This window comes from Poeciliopsis prolifica, unplaced genomic scaffold, assembly GCF_027474105.1.
Source record: "Poeciliopsis prolifica strain line A6 unplaced genomic scaffold, Auburn_PproV2 SCAFFOLD043, whole genome shotgun sequence".
NCBI classification, from domain to species: Eukaryota; Metazoa; Chordata; class Actinopteri; order Cyprinodontiformes; family Poeciliidae; genus Poeciliopsis; species Poeciliopsis prolifica.
In genome coordinates, this window is record NW_026562418.1 from 1,523,813 (window position 1) to 1,545,487 (window position 21,675).

The 21,675-nt window shown below is 40.6% G+C and overlaps 1 protein-coding gene across 3 annotated transcripts; it reads left to right on the forward strand.

Moving 5' to 3' along the window:
• Positions 1-690: 690 nt before the first annotated feature.
• On the forward strand, positions 691-20,604 carry lpcat1 (lysophosphatidylcholine acyltransferase 1). 3 transcript variants are annotated; one of them, XM_055056013.1, is made up of 14 exons: positions 691-895; positions 8,647-8,786; positions 8,894-9,108; positions 9,864-9,976; positions 10,114-10,174; positions 11,328-11,386; positions 11,910-11,944; positions 12,738-12,792; positions 12,872-12,954; positions 13,088-13,213; positions 16,836-16,989; positions 17,331-17,429; positions 17,519-17,657; positions 18,538-20,604. In XM_055056013.1, the coding sequence occupies exons 1-14, from the start codon at positions 809-811 to the stop codon at positions 18,663-18,665; spliced, it is 1,494 nt and encodes a 497-aa protein (XP_054911988.1). In that variant the 5' UTR covers positions 691-808; the 3' UTR covers positions 18,666-20,604. The 3 variants fall into 3 exon arrangements, with proteins under 3 accessions (XP_054911988.1, XP_054911990.1, XP_054911989.1); XM_055056015.1 differs by lacking the exon at positions 691-895 and having other exon boundaries at positions 8,721-8,804; XM_055056014.1 differs by lacking the exon at positions 691-895 and having other exon boundaries at positions 8,747-8,809.
• The last annotated feature ends 1,071 nt before the right edge of the window (positions 20,605-21,675 follow it).

Here is a 21,675-nt window from a genome sequence, read left to right on the forward strand (position 1 = left end):
TTGAAAATTATTGTAGCCTATTGCTGTCTTTGTCGCACAAATACACGCATCTTGAACTTAAAAAAAAAAAAAAAACTACTGAATTACACATTTTGATTTGAGTATACTATTTTTGATAGCGGTAAAGTTTTATTTTTTCCCTTTGCTGTAAATTTGCCCTTACAGTCGGGTCCTCTACCAGAGGCCTGGGAGCTTGAGGGTCCTGCAGTATCTTGGCTGTGCCAAGGACTGCACATTTCTGGACTGAGATGTCTGATGTTGTTCCTGGGATCTGTTGTAGCCACTGCTCCAGTTTGGGGGTTACTGCCCCGAGGGCCCCAATGACCACAGGTCCCAATATCTTTTTTTTTTTTTTACCTCAGTCTGAATATACCTGAATTTCCCCACTGTCATTTCTGACAAACATTGCTATTAATATTATATTGAATTATCTGTACAGTTTAGCCTGGTGTGGATGTTTCTCTTGTATAAACAAAAAGAAAAAACTTGCAGCTCCTCATATTATATTCAGAACAATTCTTTTTAACCGCCACTGATAGTGATTTAGAAAAAAAAATTCCCGCCAGAGCATACGAAGCAAACCCGATGCTTTTATTTTGGATGAAGTCAAACCGGAAGCGCGGGTAACACCGCCCAACTTGCTAGCGGCGGACTGAGTCCTCCCCGCTCTCCGCTCACTCAGCATCAGTTTCGGCCGAGGCAGGCGGGGTGACGCTCTCCGCAGCGTTTCGAGACATTCAGGTCCAAAGTTTCCTTTCAAATATATCCATATATAAATTTATATATATTTTTTCCATACCGCGTAACAATGAAGACTCCCAGCAGTCCGCGTGCGGGAACTGACAGAAACCCGTTTCTCCACGAGCCGAAGTTTTCCACGACAGACAAAATAAAGGTGAGACGTTTTTTTTTGTGTTTGTTTTTTTATCAAAATGTCAGCTTTTGTTCCTCTGCAGTTGGAATTATTAAAGCGTTGCGGGTCTTGTGTGTCAGTATGAGGCGACAGACACTTTGCGAGCAGTTTTTGTGTCTCTGCGGGAATAAAATATGATGACCAACATGGAGCCTTGGTGGAAGAGGAGTGCTGTATCCTTCTAGAAAATGACTTTCCTCTGGTTTCTGACAGCTGGACTGGCTGAAAGTCGTCAGCCAATAACGGCTTTTATTGCGGAATTAAAATACGTTCAATGCACTTTCAAAACGTCTGACCCTCTCAGCACTCTTAATTTGTGCTAAACAAGCACTTAAATAGTGCTAGAAACAATCCGTGGAAAAGGTTCGATGTGAAAATTACCCCATTTTACAGTCAGTTTTGAGATACTTTCCACAAGATGCTTGAGAAAGTTCCAGAGCGAATCGGAAAATACAGCGCTTCAACTGGACCTGTTGTTGATCACGGTCAAAATTAATTCAATTACCAACAAGATCCATTAAAACAGAATCTATATTCACAAACTGGTATAAAGTAAAATTGAAATTTAATGTTATATTCGTTATAGTCCAAATAGTGTTTTTTTTTAAAGCTTGATTTACTCTGTAGGGGTGAGCATTTAGCGTTATTGTGAAAAATAAATCTTATGAGAATTTGGATAATGCCAAAAATAGACTCCAGTTAATTTTAACGACAACAAAAACAACCCAAAAATGGCTGCATTGTTAGTTGTACAGTTTTTACAATGTTCTCAACTGTTGGTTCCACTAAAGCGTCTATTAGTATGAGCGGTGCACAGATGGCAGGTTTTTTGGCCGATCACCGGTCATTGAAGAGCCCAACCTGTCAAGTCCAATTTACCAAATATACATTTTTTCCCCCTGACATCAAATACCACAAAATCTTAACCTCATATCACCCATCCCTTTTATTCAGTGCATAAAGACGTATAGCTCTATCAATCATATTCATATTAGGAACCCCTACGTTGATGCACAGTTTTTAAGTTCAATGAAGTAAACAAGGTCTGCAGCTTCGTGTGATGATGGAGCTGAGCTTGTAATTCAAAGCTGCTACCACCATCAAGTCAAGCACAGCTCACTAGTTTCTCCTTTATGCGATTCGGTCCTTGGGGTAAATTGGAAAAAATTAATCTTGAATTGCTCCAAAATAGAGTCAACATCTCATCGCTAAAGAAAATTAGTGTGAACCACGAAAATCCTAATCAGTGAATTAAAGCTCACAAACTGCTCAAAGAAAACAGTCTTAGTTTGGCAAGTCTAAGCGTTACAGCCTGAAGGGGAAAAAAAGTGAACTAGCTTTTACTACTCTGCTGAATCATGCTCATGATTGACGATAAATCCAGATAGTATAATCTACTTTCCTGTACTTTGAGGTAAATCTTTTTTCCGCAAGTGCCCAAAATTGAGGAAACCTTTTTATGGAAAAGGTTGGGAGGAAAAACAACCCTACAATTTGAGTATGGAAAAGTGAAAAATGCATTGCTATTACCTGAATCCACTGTTAACCAGCTGATACCTCTGCTGCTTCACTATTAGCTTCTTTTTATGGTCTGAAATCAGTAATTGGTCAGTCATAATCTAACTGCCAGAGGTTTATCTGAAACCTGTGGTTTCACCGGGACCCCAGCTGCCACTCGCTTCCTGGATGAAGGTAAAGCCATAGTTTAACATCAGTTTACCATATTTGCATTTGATTTTAACTGAGCACCTGCTGAAAATATCCACAGATTGACACTCTTAGCTTTATTAGGCTGACTTTTATCATCTCCTGAGTAATTCTCGTAGAATATAGCAGAATATCCAACTATTTATGTATAGAAAGACACTGGGGATACATCTTCTGTCTTACTTGATTCTCTCTGTTAAATGTTTCAATATGATTTTCAAGAGAATAATAGAAAGGCTGTTTAGGAAAGAATCTGAAGCTTGTACATTTAGATATTGTTCCTGAAAACATTTAAATGTCTGTATTTCATAATTTTTCTTCAAAGAAGTCCTCATACGACAAAGATCGTCCTCCTGGTTTCCCGATCCGCTGAACTCACATCATTTATGTGTGTTCAGTTAACGAGGAACTGCATCAACTTCCATGCAAATATAAATAAAACACTTTTTCACAGTTCAGTTCCTTTTACAGGGAGAAATAAAGTTCTGCTTCAAGCTTAGAGAAGTTCATTTTCCCTCTGAGTGGAATGTGTAAATGTTCAGCAAGTTGGGTGTAACTCTGGCAAAAACCGATCCTTTAAAAGTTGACCGTTAAAGGATTGTATAATTATAGGGCTGTATAATTATACCGATTCTACGATATTTATCGATCTTTTTTTCCACCCTTGAAAGATATAAATTTTTCATCCGCGAGTATCGACACCTTAAACCGTCGGGGTCCATGAGCTTATACAGTCTTTTGAACATGTCTGGTATGTGAAGGCGTAGCAGCAAGACTCCGCCTCCCACGTTCAACTTGTGCTTAAAGTGCACATTATAAACTACACACTATTTTATTCTAGGAAACGAAGTAAAGTTGCGTAAGTAACCGTGAACGAGAAGCGGAATGGAGGAGTGGCAAAAGTAGTGAGAATAAAGGAAGATCGCGAAATTAATGCAAAGGTTGCATATCAGAGCAACTAGTGGCATCCACTTCGTAATTAGTTTTTAGCTTCGTGGTTTCTGTTCTGTATGTAAAGGATTATCTGAAGAATGAACTCGCAGCATGCAGTGGTTCTGTTTCGAGCTGGAAAACGAAGGGGGGAAACCTGCAGCCGGAATCCGCATCAGGTATTGCAGTGATGACGATGGCGGATCAATCATTCATATTAGTAACTGACAGAGTATCAGAGACTGAGAGTACGATAGTTTGAGAGGCAACTACTCAGAGATCCAAGCAGGGGAATGGCAGCGCTGCGCAGCTGCAAGGAGTGAATCACTAAGGGGTGAGGCACTACAGGGTGAAATTATGAGACATTTTTGTTCGAGCTGCGTCTTTAAAATGATGTTCAAAGTAGCAGGCATACAAAATAAAAGCACGGCTTTCAGGCACGGCTAACTCTGGAAGCCAAGGAAGAAAAGCCTTTTCCCTAGAATCCAAATTACCTTTTTTTTTTTTATTCCAAAATGCAGTCACAGTTTGTCCATAAGAAAAACATAAGTGCCATTATTTACATATTGAGAGAGGCTGACAATCTCCTCACTCAGCGCCTGGATCACTGTTGAAACGGTGAGTTTTATGTCAAATCCACATGAATTAAGTGACATAAACTAATTTTCTCACTGGATCTTTGATTTATGTTGTCCAGCTGCAGATTGTTAGACTCTGTCCAAACAGAGTCAGGTATTGTGTAGTTGGTGCTTTTTCAGTTACCGTAATTACATCCAAGTCTATGGAACACAAAATGTCACTAAAACCACTCTGTCCTAAAAATCTTTAAGAAAATCGTAAAAGCGCATCAAATCGTATCATTTGACAAATATTGTGATACATATCGTATCGTGATCAGAATATCGCATTGTGAGATAATTGTAGCGCTACTCCCCTAGCTCTGCTGAGTTGAGCAGAAAAACCCTACTGCAGGCTTTGGCCACTTCCCCTCAACTTGCAGGATGCTTTTGCCAGGAATGGGTTGTTTTTTCCGTTCAGGCCGGGAGGAGATGATTGCTAACAGTTGACAGCAGCAGCTCAGTCATCACGTGTCTGCTTCACACCTCCTGCCACCGGCTTTCCAAAGCCGTTTTTCCACTTGGCCACACGTGTGGAGTTGCATGTAAACACGCCTACACGCCAAAAACAAACAAGATGGTGAGGATAAGTAGAAGAAGCTAAACTTTTCCTCTTATTGTTTACATCTGTTTTCATCTTTGAAGAGATTACAGTACGAGTTCAGCCCTGTAGTTTGACCTTTTAAATGAAAGTGTTTTTAATTTTACCAGCTTGTTCCTTCTGACTGCAGAGACTCGAAAGAGAACCGGTGCAGGCTGATTAGGGTGATGGCAGGGAGGCCTTCCAACCTCAGAGACCTGGAGCTTATTATCAAATATAAATAAAAAAAATCCAAGAAAAAAAAAATCGAATTCAACATGGCTTTTAATATAAATAGAAAAATATAAACAGTTTTTCTAAATTTAAACTCATTTTATGCCTGTCATCAAAACAAACTGGTTGAATAAAAATAATTTAAAATCTAAATTTTCTCGTTGTATTAATAACTTGAGGCTTCACTGTATATTTCTCTAGAGTCAAAGCTCTTTGACTCACATACAGAACCCCATGTGGTGGCAGCATCATGCTAGGGTGAAAAAGAGGAATGTAGGCATTTTTTAAATTTCTACAATGGCCTAGTTCAAGTCCAGGCCTAAATCAAAATGAGTCAAGCGGGAAAATTTATGTTTACAGATGCATTTGATGTAATCTGAGCCAGCTTGAGTTATCCGATGAAGAATAGGCTGAAGACAGGACCGAACCTGCCAGAATTGACGATAAAGTCAACTTAAAAATATAAAAACTAAATAAATTAGAAAATAAACCGCAAATAAATATGAGGGAAATAATAATTAAATGTTCTGCTTTGATTTGGCCGACTGAATGAAACCCAGACTAAATAAGTGGAGTTTGTGGTTGTGAAGTGGAAAAGTTAAATGCCACAAAGTCTTTTGTCAGGCGCTGTAAGAGTGAGTGCGGCTGGATCATGCAGACCTTCAGCAGCGCTGTCACGTCCCGAGAGTCCTAAAGGAAACATCTGAGGTCATGTTCAGCATTTAAAAAATGTCGACAATATCAAAAAAACATTTGACATGATCGAGTCATTACACGTTCCAGATTGTTCTCAGCTCATATTCCTGGGCTTTGTTGCTCCTTCCCTGTCCAGATTAGTGAAAACAGAAAAAGTTAAATGGTTTCCAGACCTTAAAACTTCCTCCACCTTTACACAAACCTCTGTTTAACCTGGAGAAAACCAAACCCTGTGCATGATGCTCATACTGTTTCAATGCGGATGCCATGGTATTTAGGGATGTTTATGTTGCTTTTCGACAAACACTCCTTCTTGAACTGAGCCCCTAAATGTCTATTCAGTTTCATCCCAGAATAACATGTTCTACTTGGTTCTTGAGATGTTTTCATTTTTTTGGATGTCAGGTTTCTGACTTGAGACCTTATTTATCTGTTAACATGACTGATGTTGTGTGTAGATCACAAGAGGTCCTTTTAGTTTTTTGTAATATTACGCAAGAGGAAAAAGAGATTTTTAAAAAAGCAGATAAATTACACTCTGGCCTACGAAATCATGGGGTAGACTGCTGACTTGATAGTTACCCAAAAGGCGATCACTGATTTCCTCCTTTAGGAGCTTAAGGCACAGAAGGTGACTACTAAATAATCTGGCTGATTACAATATGCAAAATGTGAATGTTAATGGAAAGTTGAGCGGAAGGAAAAAAAGACACCAAGGTCCCAGAATCTAAAGGAAGGGCAGAGTCACAGAGTCAAACCCTTAGTTCCATTGTAACGTTTCCTCTGTGATTTTGGGAGCCAAACCATCTGTTTGAGTCTGCGTTCGCTGGTGTTGACAGGGACTTCTGGAGAAGTTGATGCTTCCTTTATTCCCACTGGAAAATAAATATTGTCAGGCTAGAAAGAAAAGAAAATGTTTCTCACAGCTGGGCCCTGAGCCTAACGTTGCTGTTGTGATTTGCAACATTAAACAGGAAAAGCAGTTTTCCTTGAACTTGAAAGCTGACGATCTGATTTTAAGAGGTTACTAAAAGTGCATAAGTGTGTTATTATTGCGAATTCCAAATAAGCCTTTTAATATCTGTTCCCTATAAAATTCAGTTTCGATCTGTTCTGCCCTGGCTCATTCTTTTACCACCTCCAGAGAAAATGTCAAGCGGAGCACCCCAGACGGATTTGTCGAGCTCCAACCATGAAGCACAACCGCAGGGAGCGGGGAGGGGTGGCAAGTCGGAAAGTGTTTGAGCTTCATAAATCAACCCGGTGGTGTTTATTTATTAATACAGCCCTGAAGCCCACACCTGGGTCCTCCACATCCACACATGCATCACGAAGAATGGAAAGATGGCAGAGGAAGGAAGAGGAGCTTAGATACAACTCCCAGGGGCGGTGACAACAAGCGCGTCATTCCAAAGTAGGAGGCGAGCAGAGTGATAGATGAACATGTGGTGGAGCAGATGGAGTCGGGGAGTGAGGGATTGATGAGCTGATGGTTGAGGAGAGGAAGTCTCTGGGGACTTGAGATCATTTAAGGTGTAAAGAGGGGAAGAGAGCAATCGTAGTGGGAGATGAGAAGATTGAACTGAGGGAGGGCAATCAGCCAGAGATGTCACAGTCTGAATTTACTCAGCAAGCTGGGATTCTGGTAGTTTATCGACGGCACTACATCTGTTCCATCACCGAGAGAGACGAGGAATGACAGCAGGTTTCTTCTACAGCTACTGCTGACGTTACGTTAAAAAAAGGCAACACTGTGGGGCAAAAAGTCACTGCCAGAGGGCCTGCCTTTTGGGGAAAAAAAACCCTCTTTGTTGCCTTGATGTGGTGATAAGCTCAGTGGAACAAGGGATTCATCTTTTTACTTATTCAAGTGATGGGAGTGTCACTTCTACCTGATCTTTTTCCATGTCCCTTGAGGACCAAAGAGTACATCACATGCTAGAAAAACATACATCTATGAAACCTTGATGTCCTTTGCAACCATAAAGTTTGCAGAGCTGAACTGTCTCTGGTTGTCTCTGTGGAAAGACAAACTCCTCCGACTTGATCACCCTTCCTTTGGGGATTGCACCAGGGATGTGTTTTAGTTCCTGATCATTGCTCGTTTCACTATAACATGCAAAGTCTTCGTGGAACATGTAGGCATTAAACTCAAAACAGGTGGTTTGCAAATTCTGTGGCTTAATTTAAAATTGGGGAACGCTTTAAATCAAAGGGAATATCAACATGTGCTTTTGGTCAGTTGAAATAGATATTTTGCTGTATTTCACAGTCCAGTCCTAGACAAATGATACATTGTTAAAATCTGGAATTTTTCAGGAGGTGAGGGGAGGGGCTTTATGAAATAGCATTCGCTCAAGAGCTTAGTTGCATGTTATCTGCACCAACAAGATTTAATGTGACTGTTGTGATCCAGTTGTAGGGTTTTAAGCTAAATTTGTGATATACTTGAAGATCAGCATGCTCAAAACATATGGCGTCAGAAGGGGTCTGTTGATGGATGAGTGTTTGCTCCTTCCTGAAGGTCCAGATGGAACGCGAGTCTCTTCTTCCTCGCCCTCCAGGTTTACGCAGCCACATTTCTCTGCTGTATACGAATGTGACATGCACATTTAGTTTCACAAAGGTCCTCATACCAAAAAACACAAAAAGTTGCACATGACCAAAAAAAAATAAAAAAAATCCTATCACTGAAATAACTTGACATTAACAAATGGAATAATTCACTGGAAATTATCCAATGTAAATCAGACATTGAAATGTGACACAACAGAATCATTCAAAGAACAAACAAATTAAACAACCTTGGACAAAACTGAAGTCGCAGTTTGAGGTCGTGTTATGACAGGAATGTGAAAAGTTTATCAGGTGTGAACATTGTTGCAAGGCGCTGGGTTTACACCGAGTAGCGGCACTGCAGTAACTTCTTGATTAATTGTATTTTTGTGTCTTTTCTCTCTCGTCTCCAGATCGGATTTATGTCAGTCACAGTTTTTCCAGTCCGGCTGCTGTTGGTCTCTTTCTTCATGCTGCTGGCGTGGCCTTTCGCCTTCACGGCTTCGCTGGGACGTTCTGAGCTCGTCCCCGATCCACAGTCGTGGTGGAGGAGGTGTGTTGGGGCGAGATGGTACAGTAAGAGACATTTATCAAAGGCGGGTTGCAACGTCTGTAGACCTGACAAAAAGAAATTAATGCATGAAACGTTGGCTTTTTCAGAATAATAGATCTTTGTCTTCGGGTCATTATGCGAACCATGTGGTTCTGCGGTGGTTTCCATTGGATCAAAGTGAAAGGGGAGCGAGCGCCGCCTTCTGAGGTTCCCATCCTCACCGTAGCGCCCCATTCCTCCTACTTCGACGCAATCCCAGTCACCATGACCATGTGCTCCATTGTCACCAAGCTGGAGAGCCGCAGCATCCCAGTCTGGGGCAGTGAGTCGTTGACATTTTCATGCTTTACAATAGGAACAATGCAAAAAGGGAAGACGAGAACAGTGTTTGTATGGAAATCTTCTAGATTTAAAGAGTCTAGTCTCTCAACACATTTACACGTCCTCAGGGCTGCGACAAACAATTATTTTAATAATTGATTACTCTGCCAATTAATTGATTAATTGGATGCAAAATTCACACAAAACCTCAATTTTTAAATTTTTTTAGTAGATATTAGAAATATATTAGAATACACTTTATTGATCCCCAAGGGGAATTGCATATTTGTTGAAAGCTACTCCATCTTAGGTGATAAATACAAAGTTTGTAAAACACACATACACACACACACACACACACACACTCACATATATATATATATATATATATATATATATATATATATATATAATATATATATATATATATATATATATATATATATACATATTATATATATATATATATATATATATATATATATATTTAAAATCTGTGAGTTACTAATAGAGTGAATAGTTCAAAATGACTAGATATAAACAAATAACAAGCAATCACATGCAATATATCAATCAATAAATAAATGTAATTTAATCAATAATTATGTACGTTGATAGACTTTTAGTCTTTGCAGTAGTTTTTGCTGCATTTTCTTACATTTCTAATCACATATTTTCCTTCTTAATAATTAGATTTTTTTTTCTTTCTCTCATATTGGCTTTTAAAATGCATCTCTTCATCATGGCCTCCCCCAGCTCTGATCAGCTACATCAGGCCCGTGTTGGTGTTCCGGTCGGATCAGCACTCCAGGAGAAAAACTGTTGAGGAGATCAAACGAAGAGCCCAGTCTGGAGGAAAGTGGCCCCAGGTGTTGTATTCACACACACACACACACACACACACACACACACACAAGTCGAACTTCAAAGGCAATCAAAGAAACTAAAGAATGTTTTCCCCTATTTTTACGTGTATACTATATTAATGTAAAATTCCTTGTTCCAGATCATGATATTCCCTGAGGGGACATGCACCAACAGGTCGGGTCTCATCTTATTCAAGGCTGGTATGTTTTCTGTACAAGATTGATTCACTCTTATCCATAGGTGTAAAACAGAAAATATTAATGTCTGTAGTTACATTATTAGTAGGTTTTGTTTTTCGTCCAGAGCAGCAGGTGATGCATCACCAGAACCCAAAGCAGAACCGTTTTTGTTTGGTGTTCTGGCTGATTTCCAATAATGGGTGTGTCTGCATTACCCTCTGCGTGGCTTTTCAACAGAGTTTGTTTGGACTTTATGTGACTATTTGTGAACGGATTCTGACTGTTGCAACCAGCTCCCAGCGTTTATGTCAGAACAAATTAAACCCAGCAGACGTGGGACATTTGGCGTCCTGCTGCTTTGGAACATAAAAGTCTGATCCTTTGCTTTCTTTTATCAGTCTTGTTTTTTCCGCTAACGTCCATGTGTATGTGTGGGCACACGAGGGGTGCTATGTGGTCAGCTATTGTCTGATGCCAGCTAGTTCTAATCCCCTTTTTTCCAGTCTGTTATTCAGTGGTTCCCAGTAAGCCCTGTGGGTCGGTACGGCTCTCGTTGTGTTTGCATATACGTGGGTTAAAGCCAGCTTGATCTTTCTGATCTGTGCTTCCAGTCCTCTCTGGACATGTCTCCTCCTGTTTTGTCTCTTGGTGCAGCACACCAGCTATGTTTGGCTAGATGTGCTTATGCTTTCTATCTCCTTTCTTCAACTCAAGAGGTTTTCCTTCACTTTCAATTGTTAATTTTGAGAACCACTTTGTATTGATGAAAAAGCAAAAGACTTGAATATATTTAACAAATGCATTTGCCTTTTGCTTTCACCTCAGTGGTGAACAGAGATGAGGAAACCGTAGCTGTGTTGTTATATGAGATTTAGGTGAAAAATGATTGTTACTGTATATCTTTTATTAAAGACCTGCATATGAATTATACATGTGGCCTGTTTGACTGTTTATTTTCACATAATAAAGCCTTCAGAAGGCACACAGAAGCTTGCAAAGGTCTTTCCTGAGGCCATTAATACTGCATGTAGCTGTTCAGCTCGTCTGTCATCATCAGGATACATTAAAGTCCCAACAGGGACGACGCCTGCCAGGAGGTTAATCCAATCCTGTGCGGTTGTAGATGGTTTTTGTGTTCTTACTCTTAATTTTCTCTCATTTTTGTGTTTAAAAGGTGCTTTCATCCCAGGACTCCCAGTGCAGCCAGTGGTGCTGCGATACCCAAACAAACTGGTGAGCGTCTTCTTTCATCCTTCCATATGTTGACCTTGAGACCCGCAACCCGGTCCGACCTCGACTTCATACTTCGTGCGCTCTGAGCATCGTCTGATGCGATGCGTTTGTCGTGTCAGGGTGCGTTTCCCCTCTTGTGTCGACCGACTTCGTGTCCCAATGGGATGATATTTCACCCGTTTGTTTCTCGCGCGCTCACACTCCCCGACAGGTGTCACATCTCCTCCCCCGCCGTCGCCTCTCCTCACACGCTCGCTCATAAATGATGCGGCTGGTATTACCGGGGTTTGCATGTCCGCTTCCCTCGAAAGTCTTTGTCTCGACTTCTCCGTTTACTCACCGTCCTGACTTTCGAGACAGCTGCCAGCCCTATGTGTTTATTTGCCTTGCTAATTTCAGCTACCATTTGTTGGTACCATGCTAAATATAGCAAGAGGAGGAATATATTTTTCAAAGGTTTTGAATAACTGGTGAAAAGTGATCCTGTTGTGTGTGTCGTGACATATTTCTTCCGTCTCTGCAGGACACTGTTTCGTGGACGTGGCGCGGCCCTGGAGCGTGAGTTTCTATCTGTGCATAATGATTCCTGACAGATCTGCGTATGATTGGTTACGGCGCAAAAGTTTTCACTCTTTAACCTTTTTGCATCAGAACCACAACCTGCAACTCCTTTTACTTCCATTCCTACACCATTTTGAGTTAGAAGTAAAGTTGCACGTTGTTTCAACGGTTTACAAATAAAACCTGAATGTGTTTTTGGTCACCCGATCTACATCTTTTGCCGTTGGTCTACTAGCTCTAAAAATATAGCAAACTTTTTCATCAAATGTTTTTTTAAAAGTTAATATTATTTGTAGAGTAATCCGAAAGGATCGCCGTTGGATTTCGGTCTGGACTTTGAGTTGGCCGTCCCAACATGTGTAGTACTTTAATTTAAACTATTGCGCTGCAGTTTGCCGTGTTTATTCATCTTCATGACGCTGTTTGTTCACTAATGTTCTCTAACAAACCTGTGAAGCCTCCAAAGAACAGCTGGATTTACATTAAATAGCACATTGTAGGACTATTTGCAGTAAATTTCAGTAGAATTCAAACGGCTTCATAGAAACATACGCCACAGTTGTCAAATTTTTATATGTGAAACAACCCATAACTTTATCACATTTTGTCACTTTGTGACAGTTCCTAAGACGTCATTTCAGTTTGTGGTCATAATGTGACAAAACATGAGAAAGGAAGGAATGTGAATACTTTTGATTGACTTTAGAAACACCAGTAACCTGTTTCCTGTCAAAATGAACACAAATGCTACAAAACGCCAGTTATTTATTTATGTTTTCTTCTCCTTCAGGTTTAAGATTTTATGGCTCACTCTGTGTCAGCCTCATAACTCCATCGAGATCGAGGTGAGCGTTTAAGAAGCGACACTTTTCTCGGCGTGCTGTGATTACACCGTGGCTCACCTCCTCTCGCCGTTCTCTGCAGTATTTACCCATCTATCACCCGTCAGAGGAGGAGAGGAAAAACCCCGCTCTGTTCGCCAGCAACGTCAGGAAGCTCATGGCCGAGTGAGTTCGCGCGCGGCCGTGCTTGCACAAACACCGGGGAGCGGGTCGCCTGCTTGTGTTTGAGTCGAGTTTAAAACCCACTTTCCTTTTTGTTCGTCTCACGGATGTTCAAACGTGCGCTCCGTCCTGAAAGGGTGCTGGAGATTCCCCTCACAGACCTGTCCTTCGACGACCGGCACATCGTCCTGTCACACGGCCCGCTGAGGATACACGACTGCACCGGCCTGCTGCACTTCAACCAGCTGCTGGGCCGACTGGGGTGAGTGACGGCAGAGGAGAAAGAGAGCGGACCTGTTGAACGGGCCGGGGAGAGGATCCAAGTGGAGAAACACTGACCCCTGCTGGTGGACGGAGAGAAACGCACAGTCGTAGGGCCTTTACTGGAACTTTACTTTTGCAAGCTTAGATCTTCAGGTGTTTCTCACCAAGTAATCAACTGATCTAAGACGTATGTGTAACTACAGGGACGTGCAGAGGAGGGAGCAAAAGGGGCTGGAGCACAGATCAAAGAACATCTAGAGTTATAAACTCTTCCATTTCTACACATCAGATAGACAAGCAACTCTGACCCGTGGCACTTTGTTTTTGGAAGAATCTTTACAATGGAAGATGTTTTAGTTACAATGTTTTACTATTTACTTTTGGGGCGGGATACTTAATGACAACAGGAGTGAGGAAGATTTTCAATAAACTGCTTCCTCGCATCAAATTTGAAACGAGTAGCTATCAGGACGACTGCACAGAATGTCATCAATGATTACCTTTTCAACCCTCCTCCCGCTGAAAAACAAACCTCCCTGGCCGGGGAAAACTCAGACAGTACTACTGAAGAGACGACTGACGTAGAGAAGGATTGTGAGAGTGTTTAGACAGCTTCTGCTTCGAAGAAACAGGGGTTAGAAGACGATTTCTCTAATCTTAAAGGAGAAACTTCCCCGGCTGGGGAAGTTAGCAAACAGTGCACTGACCACTAACCTTCTACTCTGAAAACGACCCATAAAGAGAAATCCGTCCATTTCGCTGCTCTACCCGAACCGTATAAATATCAAAGACCCGGCTGTTATGTTTGTTACGAGGAGGAATAAAAGAGGAAATGTGTGGCCAGTTGTCAGTCGTGAAGATGACTGTTGTACCGTATTTTGACTGAAAACATGTTACTGTTTACAGTGTTGCTGCAGCATCTTCTGCTATCACTAGATAGCAGAAGGTGCTTAATAGATTTTCTTTAACAGTTTTCTTTATTGGGTTTTGTCACCAGGTGTATGTTTTGTTGTTGTTGTTTTATCTTAAATATGCATATATGTCTGTATGGTTTTGGCTGAATTATTTCTCTGGGTATGATTTTTTTCACCGTTTACTCCAGGTAATGATTATGGGCTTTTTGCACCTGCCGCACTGACGTCTTTTTTCCGCATTCACTTACTATGTCAGCTATAAAAGACAAAGTCGTACTTAAGACACAAATAAAACAATACAATGCACTTATGCTTAAGTTTTCCTGGATTTCCAAGCGGTCCTAAATTAAGAAGACCGTGGCTTGTAAATATTCATCTACCAGTTAAAGCTAACACCGCACAACAAAGTTTGCAGCCTTCACTCTGGATCAGCTTCTTCAGCCTAAAGATGAAGGTAAAGGAGCCGTCCTGTGTTATTTCTATTGGATCGCTTCTGTATTCACCCTGAAAGAATGAGTGTTTGGGAATGAGCAACTGATCCGCCTGTACCCACTGCTGTAAACACCGTCCTATTTGAGCCCTTCACAAGAAGCATGCAAAAGTAATAAAACGAAATAACACAGAGACCTTAAGCAACACGGCCATATTTTTCTAAAAGTAACTACTCTGAACCTGAACAGTCAGCTGAACTGTAACTCCAACACCAGAGCTGCTCTACTGTACGGTCTTGTTGTGCTTCGTCAGGCTTCGGAACCATTTGTCGTTAACAATAAACACGTAATAAACTTGAAAATAAGGTACAAACATTGTCCGTTTGAATGGGTGAGAAATGTTGAGACACTTAAATAGCAGATTTTTATAAGACAAATGTCCGAGAATATTGTCTACTAGCATAAGCTAATGTTAGCCACAAAGTTTAAAGAAAGTAAAACTCATCTTTGTATCTGTGAATGTATAACGAGGCGAACATCTTCAAACCTTTATCCGGCTTACTTGTTGGGGCTTCGGATTGATGTACATTATTAATTGTTACTTTGAAAAAGCCCTGCAGATATCCAGTGTAAAGTATCATTTTCCATAGATTGGAAACAATTGAGCCGCTTTTCCCCGAATGCGGAAGCTGAGGTGCAAAGAGCCCATTGGGGCCTGCCTATAGCAATGCAGTTACAAACTAGAAACTAGAGTGTAATAATTTACACTTCGTTAGCATGTGGGAAGGACTGCGATTTTGACCCCAAATAAAATTCAAAATCGCCGTCACACCCACAAATATCGCCCTATCGGTATCAAACTTGGTCATGACATTGATACGCTTGCCTGCTCCGGTAAAATGTTTTCGAAATTTTGCTAGGGCTTACTGTTTTCTGTCAAGATGCTTCAGAGTGAAGTCATGGGAGAGGATTTCCACAAGCTCAGCCAGATTGACTTTAATGTATTTCTGAAAAATGTCAAACCTCAGCGCACACCATTTTCATCTCATCGCTGTTATTACTGTGAGTGATGTACAGATATGACTCGCGGGACCTTTGGAGACGACAAATAGCACTCGCATACGCTTCAAACGGTTTTCCGATATGTATCACGGTTCCCGAACGGGAAGGAGTTGTTCGGACTGCTTTTTTATGTCAAATTGACACCCAGTTTTAAGTGTCAGCTTAAACTGATACTTAAAGATCAAATTCTTTCTCCACCTTTCTGTCTCACACACCACAGTTAGCAGAGGATTAATTACCATAGCAACGGAACACAGCAGGTCCGAGCAGCTGATTAGAACTACAAAAACGCATCACTGTAGTTTTTACTATGGCAGAGCTCTGAGGACTGAGCTGGTCTTTAGAAATACTTGTTTTGGCATTTTATAACTGATTTTAACCAACCATTGTTACACACAGGATTAATGTTGCCATTTCATATGAAGCTTGCTTAAAATTTCAAAATAAAAGCCTTGACAATTTTTACATCAAGTAATTGCACTTTTGACCATTATATAACTGATTTAACCCAATTGCTGTTAAACATGGGATTAGTTTAGTCCTTTAAAATTAAGTTTACTGAAAATTTCACCTGCATTGTTTTTTTTCTCTCAGGTTAGGGAACTGTCTTGCACATCAAGATAGTGCATTAACATTAGCACAAACATTAGCATTTCACTGCCTCCCACTAGTGCACTGTCATAAGCAGTGCAATTAGATTAGCCAGCATTATCTTTTACTCTCTGGTTAGGGTAGCATTAGCCTTTTACCTTAAATGAGGTATTAACCATTTCTCTTACTTATTACCCATGTTTAGTATACTGAATGATATAAGTCAATTACAGACAACATGCTAGTGATGCTCCACATGCTTCTGAGAGTATTCACGCTAACATTAGCATTTTGGTTAATTTTTGCTAATACACTCATTTTAACATACTGAATGGTGCAAGTCCATGTTAGTGAACATTTTTTTGATTCTCCACATGATATTTTGTAATTTCTTAGCCAAGTTTAGCATCGATGCTAATATTCAGCATCAGAACGCTGGGTGCCAACAGACGGGCACACTTTGGCAGGCCTGGTTGAACGTCTTCAGGAAATTTCTAGTTCCAAATAATCCATTCGTCAGCAATACCGATAATGGCATAACCAAAATCTGAAACGGAAATAAAAACGCGCTCAGAAAGGTGTGTGTGTCAGAACTTTTCCCCTCTTGTTCTCATGATGGCAGGTTAAAGTCGGGGAGCAGAGGCGACTCGCTGCAAGAGGAGGCCAGACGGGCCGCCAAGCTGCAGGAGGACAGACTAGGACTGCAGGACTTTGCCCAGTTTCTCAGCCTTCCAGTTACAGACACGCTCAGACAAGTCCACAACCTCTTCCATCAGGTCAGTGTGGAAGGATAGAGGCAAATTAATCTAATTCAAATGTTTTAATTAAAAAAAAAATGTATAGAAACTAATAAAAAATGGCAAAAACTAATGAAAACTAACTGAATTAGTCAAACAAAAAGTCACAATGAAACAAAACTATAATAAAAAGCCGCAAACTATTACAACCTTGGCAAACAAGGTTGTAACACTCAAAATTCAGTGTGTTGAATTTTGAGGAAATAAAATCGAGAATAAGACTCTAACACAGAATGGGGAAAAATGAAGCGTTGTGAATACTTTCCAGATGTGCTGCACTTCCTGTTTTACGTTGGACTAAATTAGTCTTTTTATATCAGGACGGAGACGGAAAGATAGACGTCAGACACTACGTCACCGCTCTGTCTACTGTACACAGACCTCATAAACCCATGGACACATTAAAACTGGCCTTCCAGGTGAGAACAGCAGCCTCGGTGAGGTGCTGCTGGTATTTGTGTGGGTGGTTTGGGCCACTGAGCTAAAACGACCCGTCGTTGTGTTGCAGATGTATGAGGACGACAGCGGGGGAGTCACAGGAGACGATCTGGCTGTCATTTTCGAAATAATGTTGGGCGTAAAGGAAGTGGAGCTTTCCCCTCTGTTCTTTGAACTTGAAGCTCAACACACAGCGAAGATCACTTATGGTAAGACGTCGTCATTTTCTGCCTTACAAATGATTTACTTCACTGTTTTTATTGGGACTTTATGTAATAAAAGCCTCGTTGAGAGACGCACTGAAAACTGTCGACTGAATGTGCTAATATGCAGCAATTTCAGGTACGTTGCGTAATTGAAACCATGTGAGACGATTTCTGTCAATGTGTCCCCATGTCTTCATCTGAGCTGCCGCAGTAACTTGATATTTTCTTCTGAAGAAGATACTGACCGCCTACTTTTTCTGCAAAGTGTTAAAGCTGTTTTTCCACAAAGTTTTCTTTACAGATGTGCGGAGCACGCGCAATGCAGAAACATCGCATTGCACTGTTTCTTGACATTAGCAATGCGGTGTTTCTATTGAATGAGAAACGCAGTTTAAAATCACACGTGAATAAGTTTGTTCACGTGATAAGTCGGTTAAAAGACATACCTCACCTTCACTCTCTTACCACTTCCTGTCATCTTTATCTTTTCCCGCCATCAGTAACATCCAGTTGTTGACCACACAACCTGTGTGATCTGAGAATTGCTTCAGTTGCAGTTTTTGTGAAATACGCTAATTTCGATGCAAAAACAATTTCCTCCTAGTGTAAAAACTTTATTGAAAAAACATGTCTCCCCCTCCAAATTTGACTTCTTTCCATTAAGCTAATTTATTTTTTTAATTCCAACACAGCTACTCTTCCCATCATGCTGTAAATCTTGTTCATCTTTTAAAACAGTCCAGAAAATCTCAGCTCCGCAGGCGTGAAACGGAGATTCTAATCTGTTGATGTGAAAGGATCTTTATTAATCACAAGCTGCGCTTTACGCTGTGGCTACTTCCTAAAACTCTTGAACGTGTTTTTGTCTCTTCCTGTGGCCTAGATGAGCTTCAGCGTCTCATAGAGACACGTCCACACTTCTCCGTGGACTGCCTCGGTTTTCAGGATCATCCTCGTCGCGGCTGCATCGGCCGGCTCAACTACTGCAACGGACACAACAAAGACGACTGAATAACAGACTCCATGTTCTGGTTTGATGGCTCCTTCAAGCTGTTGTGAATCACCTGCTACATCTGTGCCTTAAAGTGCAGGACAAGAAAGAGAAATCGGTTTTCTCTGCCTTTTGTTTTAGAGCATACTTCGGTGTAAAGAAGAATTTTTAAAAATGTGTATGTATAAAATATTAATTTCTTACGCTAAAATTTGAGAAGTCAGTTTGATAGTTTTCTGTAAGTAGAAATCACTCAGGTACAGCAAACACCAGATCACTTATCTTCTCTTTTGAATGACAGGGCAATATTGCCAGTGCAATAAAAACGACAATTAAAAAGCAATGTTATTGTTACTTTGCTGTAACTTCAACTGCTCTATGCAAGGAGCAAAACTGTTGTGGTGGTTTTATTAAATGCTTTAGAAGAGTCGTGCTCCTAGAACCGGTTTAAAACAAACAGAAAACTGTGAGAATGTGAAGATGATGAACTTTCAAAGAGCTGCAGTTGAAAGAATATCTCAGCTCTGTGGCCTTTTCCCCAACTAACAAAGCAAATTTTTCAGTTGGGGAAAAGATACTTTTTGTTTTTCATAAGTCGTGATGAAAAGACATTTTCTACCCTGTGACTGAATCGTCACTGTTTCTCTGTTTCTGAATGGGAATCATTAACACTGATATCAGGACTTTTATTAATGTACATTTTAAAATTCTTCCACTTGTAGTATTGACAGTCTCTGTTTATGCCCACCAGGTGGCGCTTTGATTTCCCTCAATCAAAATATGTGACTTCTCTGAAGCAGAAAAGAATTTAAACTTAAACCAATAATGTGTCCATCATTTTTTAAATATTCTTACATTCTTTGTTCTTTTTTCTCTTCTTCCTCTATTTCCCCTTCTTTTTTCAATTGCTGCTTTCTTAAATTTTTCACCCTGTCTTCATACCTTCAAACAAATCGTTACTTTGTTCATTTCTCACTCCTGTCATCCTTCCTCCTGTTTCTTCCTGTTTACCTGAGTAAATTACCTACCATTATTTTTGGCTTCCTTCCTTTATCATCCATTAGGCTTCAGTGAACATTTGTATTTTAAGAATGGAATTAAAATAAAAGGAACTTCACAATCTGGAAAAAGTATTAAATATTTATAATGGGAAGGAACCTCGTATCTCAATCTGCTCACATTAATTTCTTCAGAGATATGTAGAAAGTATGGGCAGTTTAGATTGTCATCTGCTCTCAGTCCAGATGGTGGCGCTAAGCCTCTGCGCTACAGGCACAAACCGAAGAGCCTCCCATGCACCAGTGCCCACCTGATGGACAGGAAAAGCATTACCTCATCCCTTCCTTTCATTCCTTCAGGTAAAAATAGACAGATTAAGCCTGGGCTTTGATGAGCCAAACCTGCAGAGGAGGTGTGGAAGCAGGGAGAGAGGGATCGGTGTGGAGGAGAGAGACTAAATGGATCGTTCTGCTCCAAATCCAATCCCTAATAGCTTGAGGGAGGGAGGGAAGGAGGAGGAAGAAGAAGAAAACAGTCAAAGAAAGAGGAGCGGCAGACTGGAGATATCGCGTAGAACAATTAAGACCAGCCTTCAGGGGATGAAGAAGCACCAGCTTTGTGGAGAACATGCAACTTCCTCTCTGCAGTCATCCTCACATTCTCCTGCTTCAACAAAAGTGGCTCCAGAAAATCATGAGAAGAGTTTAAATCTGATTGGGGCATTTATGAAAACCACCTCCACTCATCTTGTCAAAGAAAAGAAATAAATCTTGTGCTTTTTATCCCAACCTGCACCTAATCCCAGTCACTGCACTTTAGGAAACATTTGAACCAATCCACTGGAGATAACCGGGGACTTCTGTCAGGCAGGGCCCAATTCAGTACAGCTTGTTTGAAATTTTACAAGAATTGTAATGATTAATTTGGCATCATGAACTATATGTATTGTTTATGACGGTGAATCTGTTAAACCATTCAGGAAGTGTGCAATATTATAACTTGTGATCCTCTCCAACAAGCAACAGTGAATAAACTGGATTTACTTAACTAGTGTTTTTAATTCATTAAAATATGTGGGTATGTGTCACGGTGGGGAGCCTGGTAATAATGTGCCCCTGGCTGTTCACTCTGCTTCAACACACCACCCTGCAGTTTTTAGTTTGACTGCATGCTGGTAGCCGCGTTTCCATTAACCATAGGATTGCGCAAACGGAAAATATAAACTTAAATTTGCTAAATAGAAACATGGCAATTTTTTTGGGGAAAAAAAGCATTCCAAACCTTTTGAGCCAGGACGAGGCAGATCTTTTGTCAACGTCTGGAAACCACATTGGCAGAATATCGACAAAGACTCGCATACATTCGTAATGGAAATACAGCTAGGGATTCAGTTTCACTTTCATTAGTTGTAGGACTCTGGCCTTCGAACTGGTCTGGAGCCTCAGCTACTGAGAGAGTTGTTTGCCGAAGGTATGAACTCAAAGTTTTACATTTCAGCCATTCGCTAACGCCATGTTGGATGAGATGGCTGTACAACGCAGACCAAACGGCTTTGTTCATTTCCACCGCTAACATTGCTAAAACTATAGACAGGATACATTTCTAGCATGTTGTAGAAAACCGTTCACAACTTTTCCTTCTCTTACATGAAATTAGATCAAACGAATTTTGTGCTTGGCTTACAGTGGTAGTAATTATGCGACCAGTTCCTGTAAGCCTGACGAGTCACTTTCAACACAACATCCCAATAAAAATGTCAACTCATATCATTTTCCTTCCACCTCATGAATATTTTATCACAGAAAGCCAAATAAAATGCACTAAAGTTTGCAGTAAAAAAAGAGTTAAAGGGTGATTAATACCTTTTTGTGGGAACAGTGAATGTTTGTAAAAGAAGCTGGTGTAGCTCCACACATACTAGCGACGTTATGTTTCCTTGTGTTAAAGACTAACGTGGAAGCTGGATAATCTCCTCTCCAGCTGTCAAATCTCGTCTTTCGACTCTATTCAACCAGCAACTGCAGCTACGTC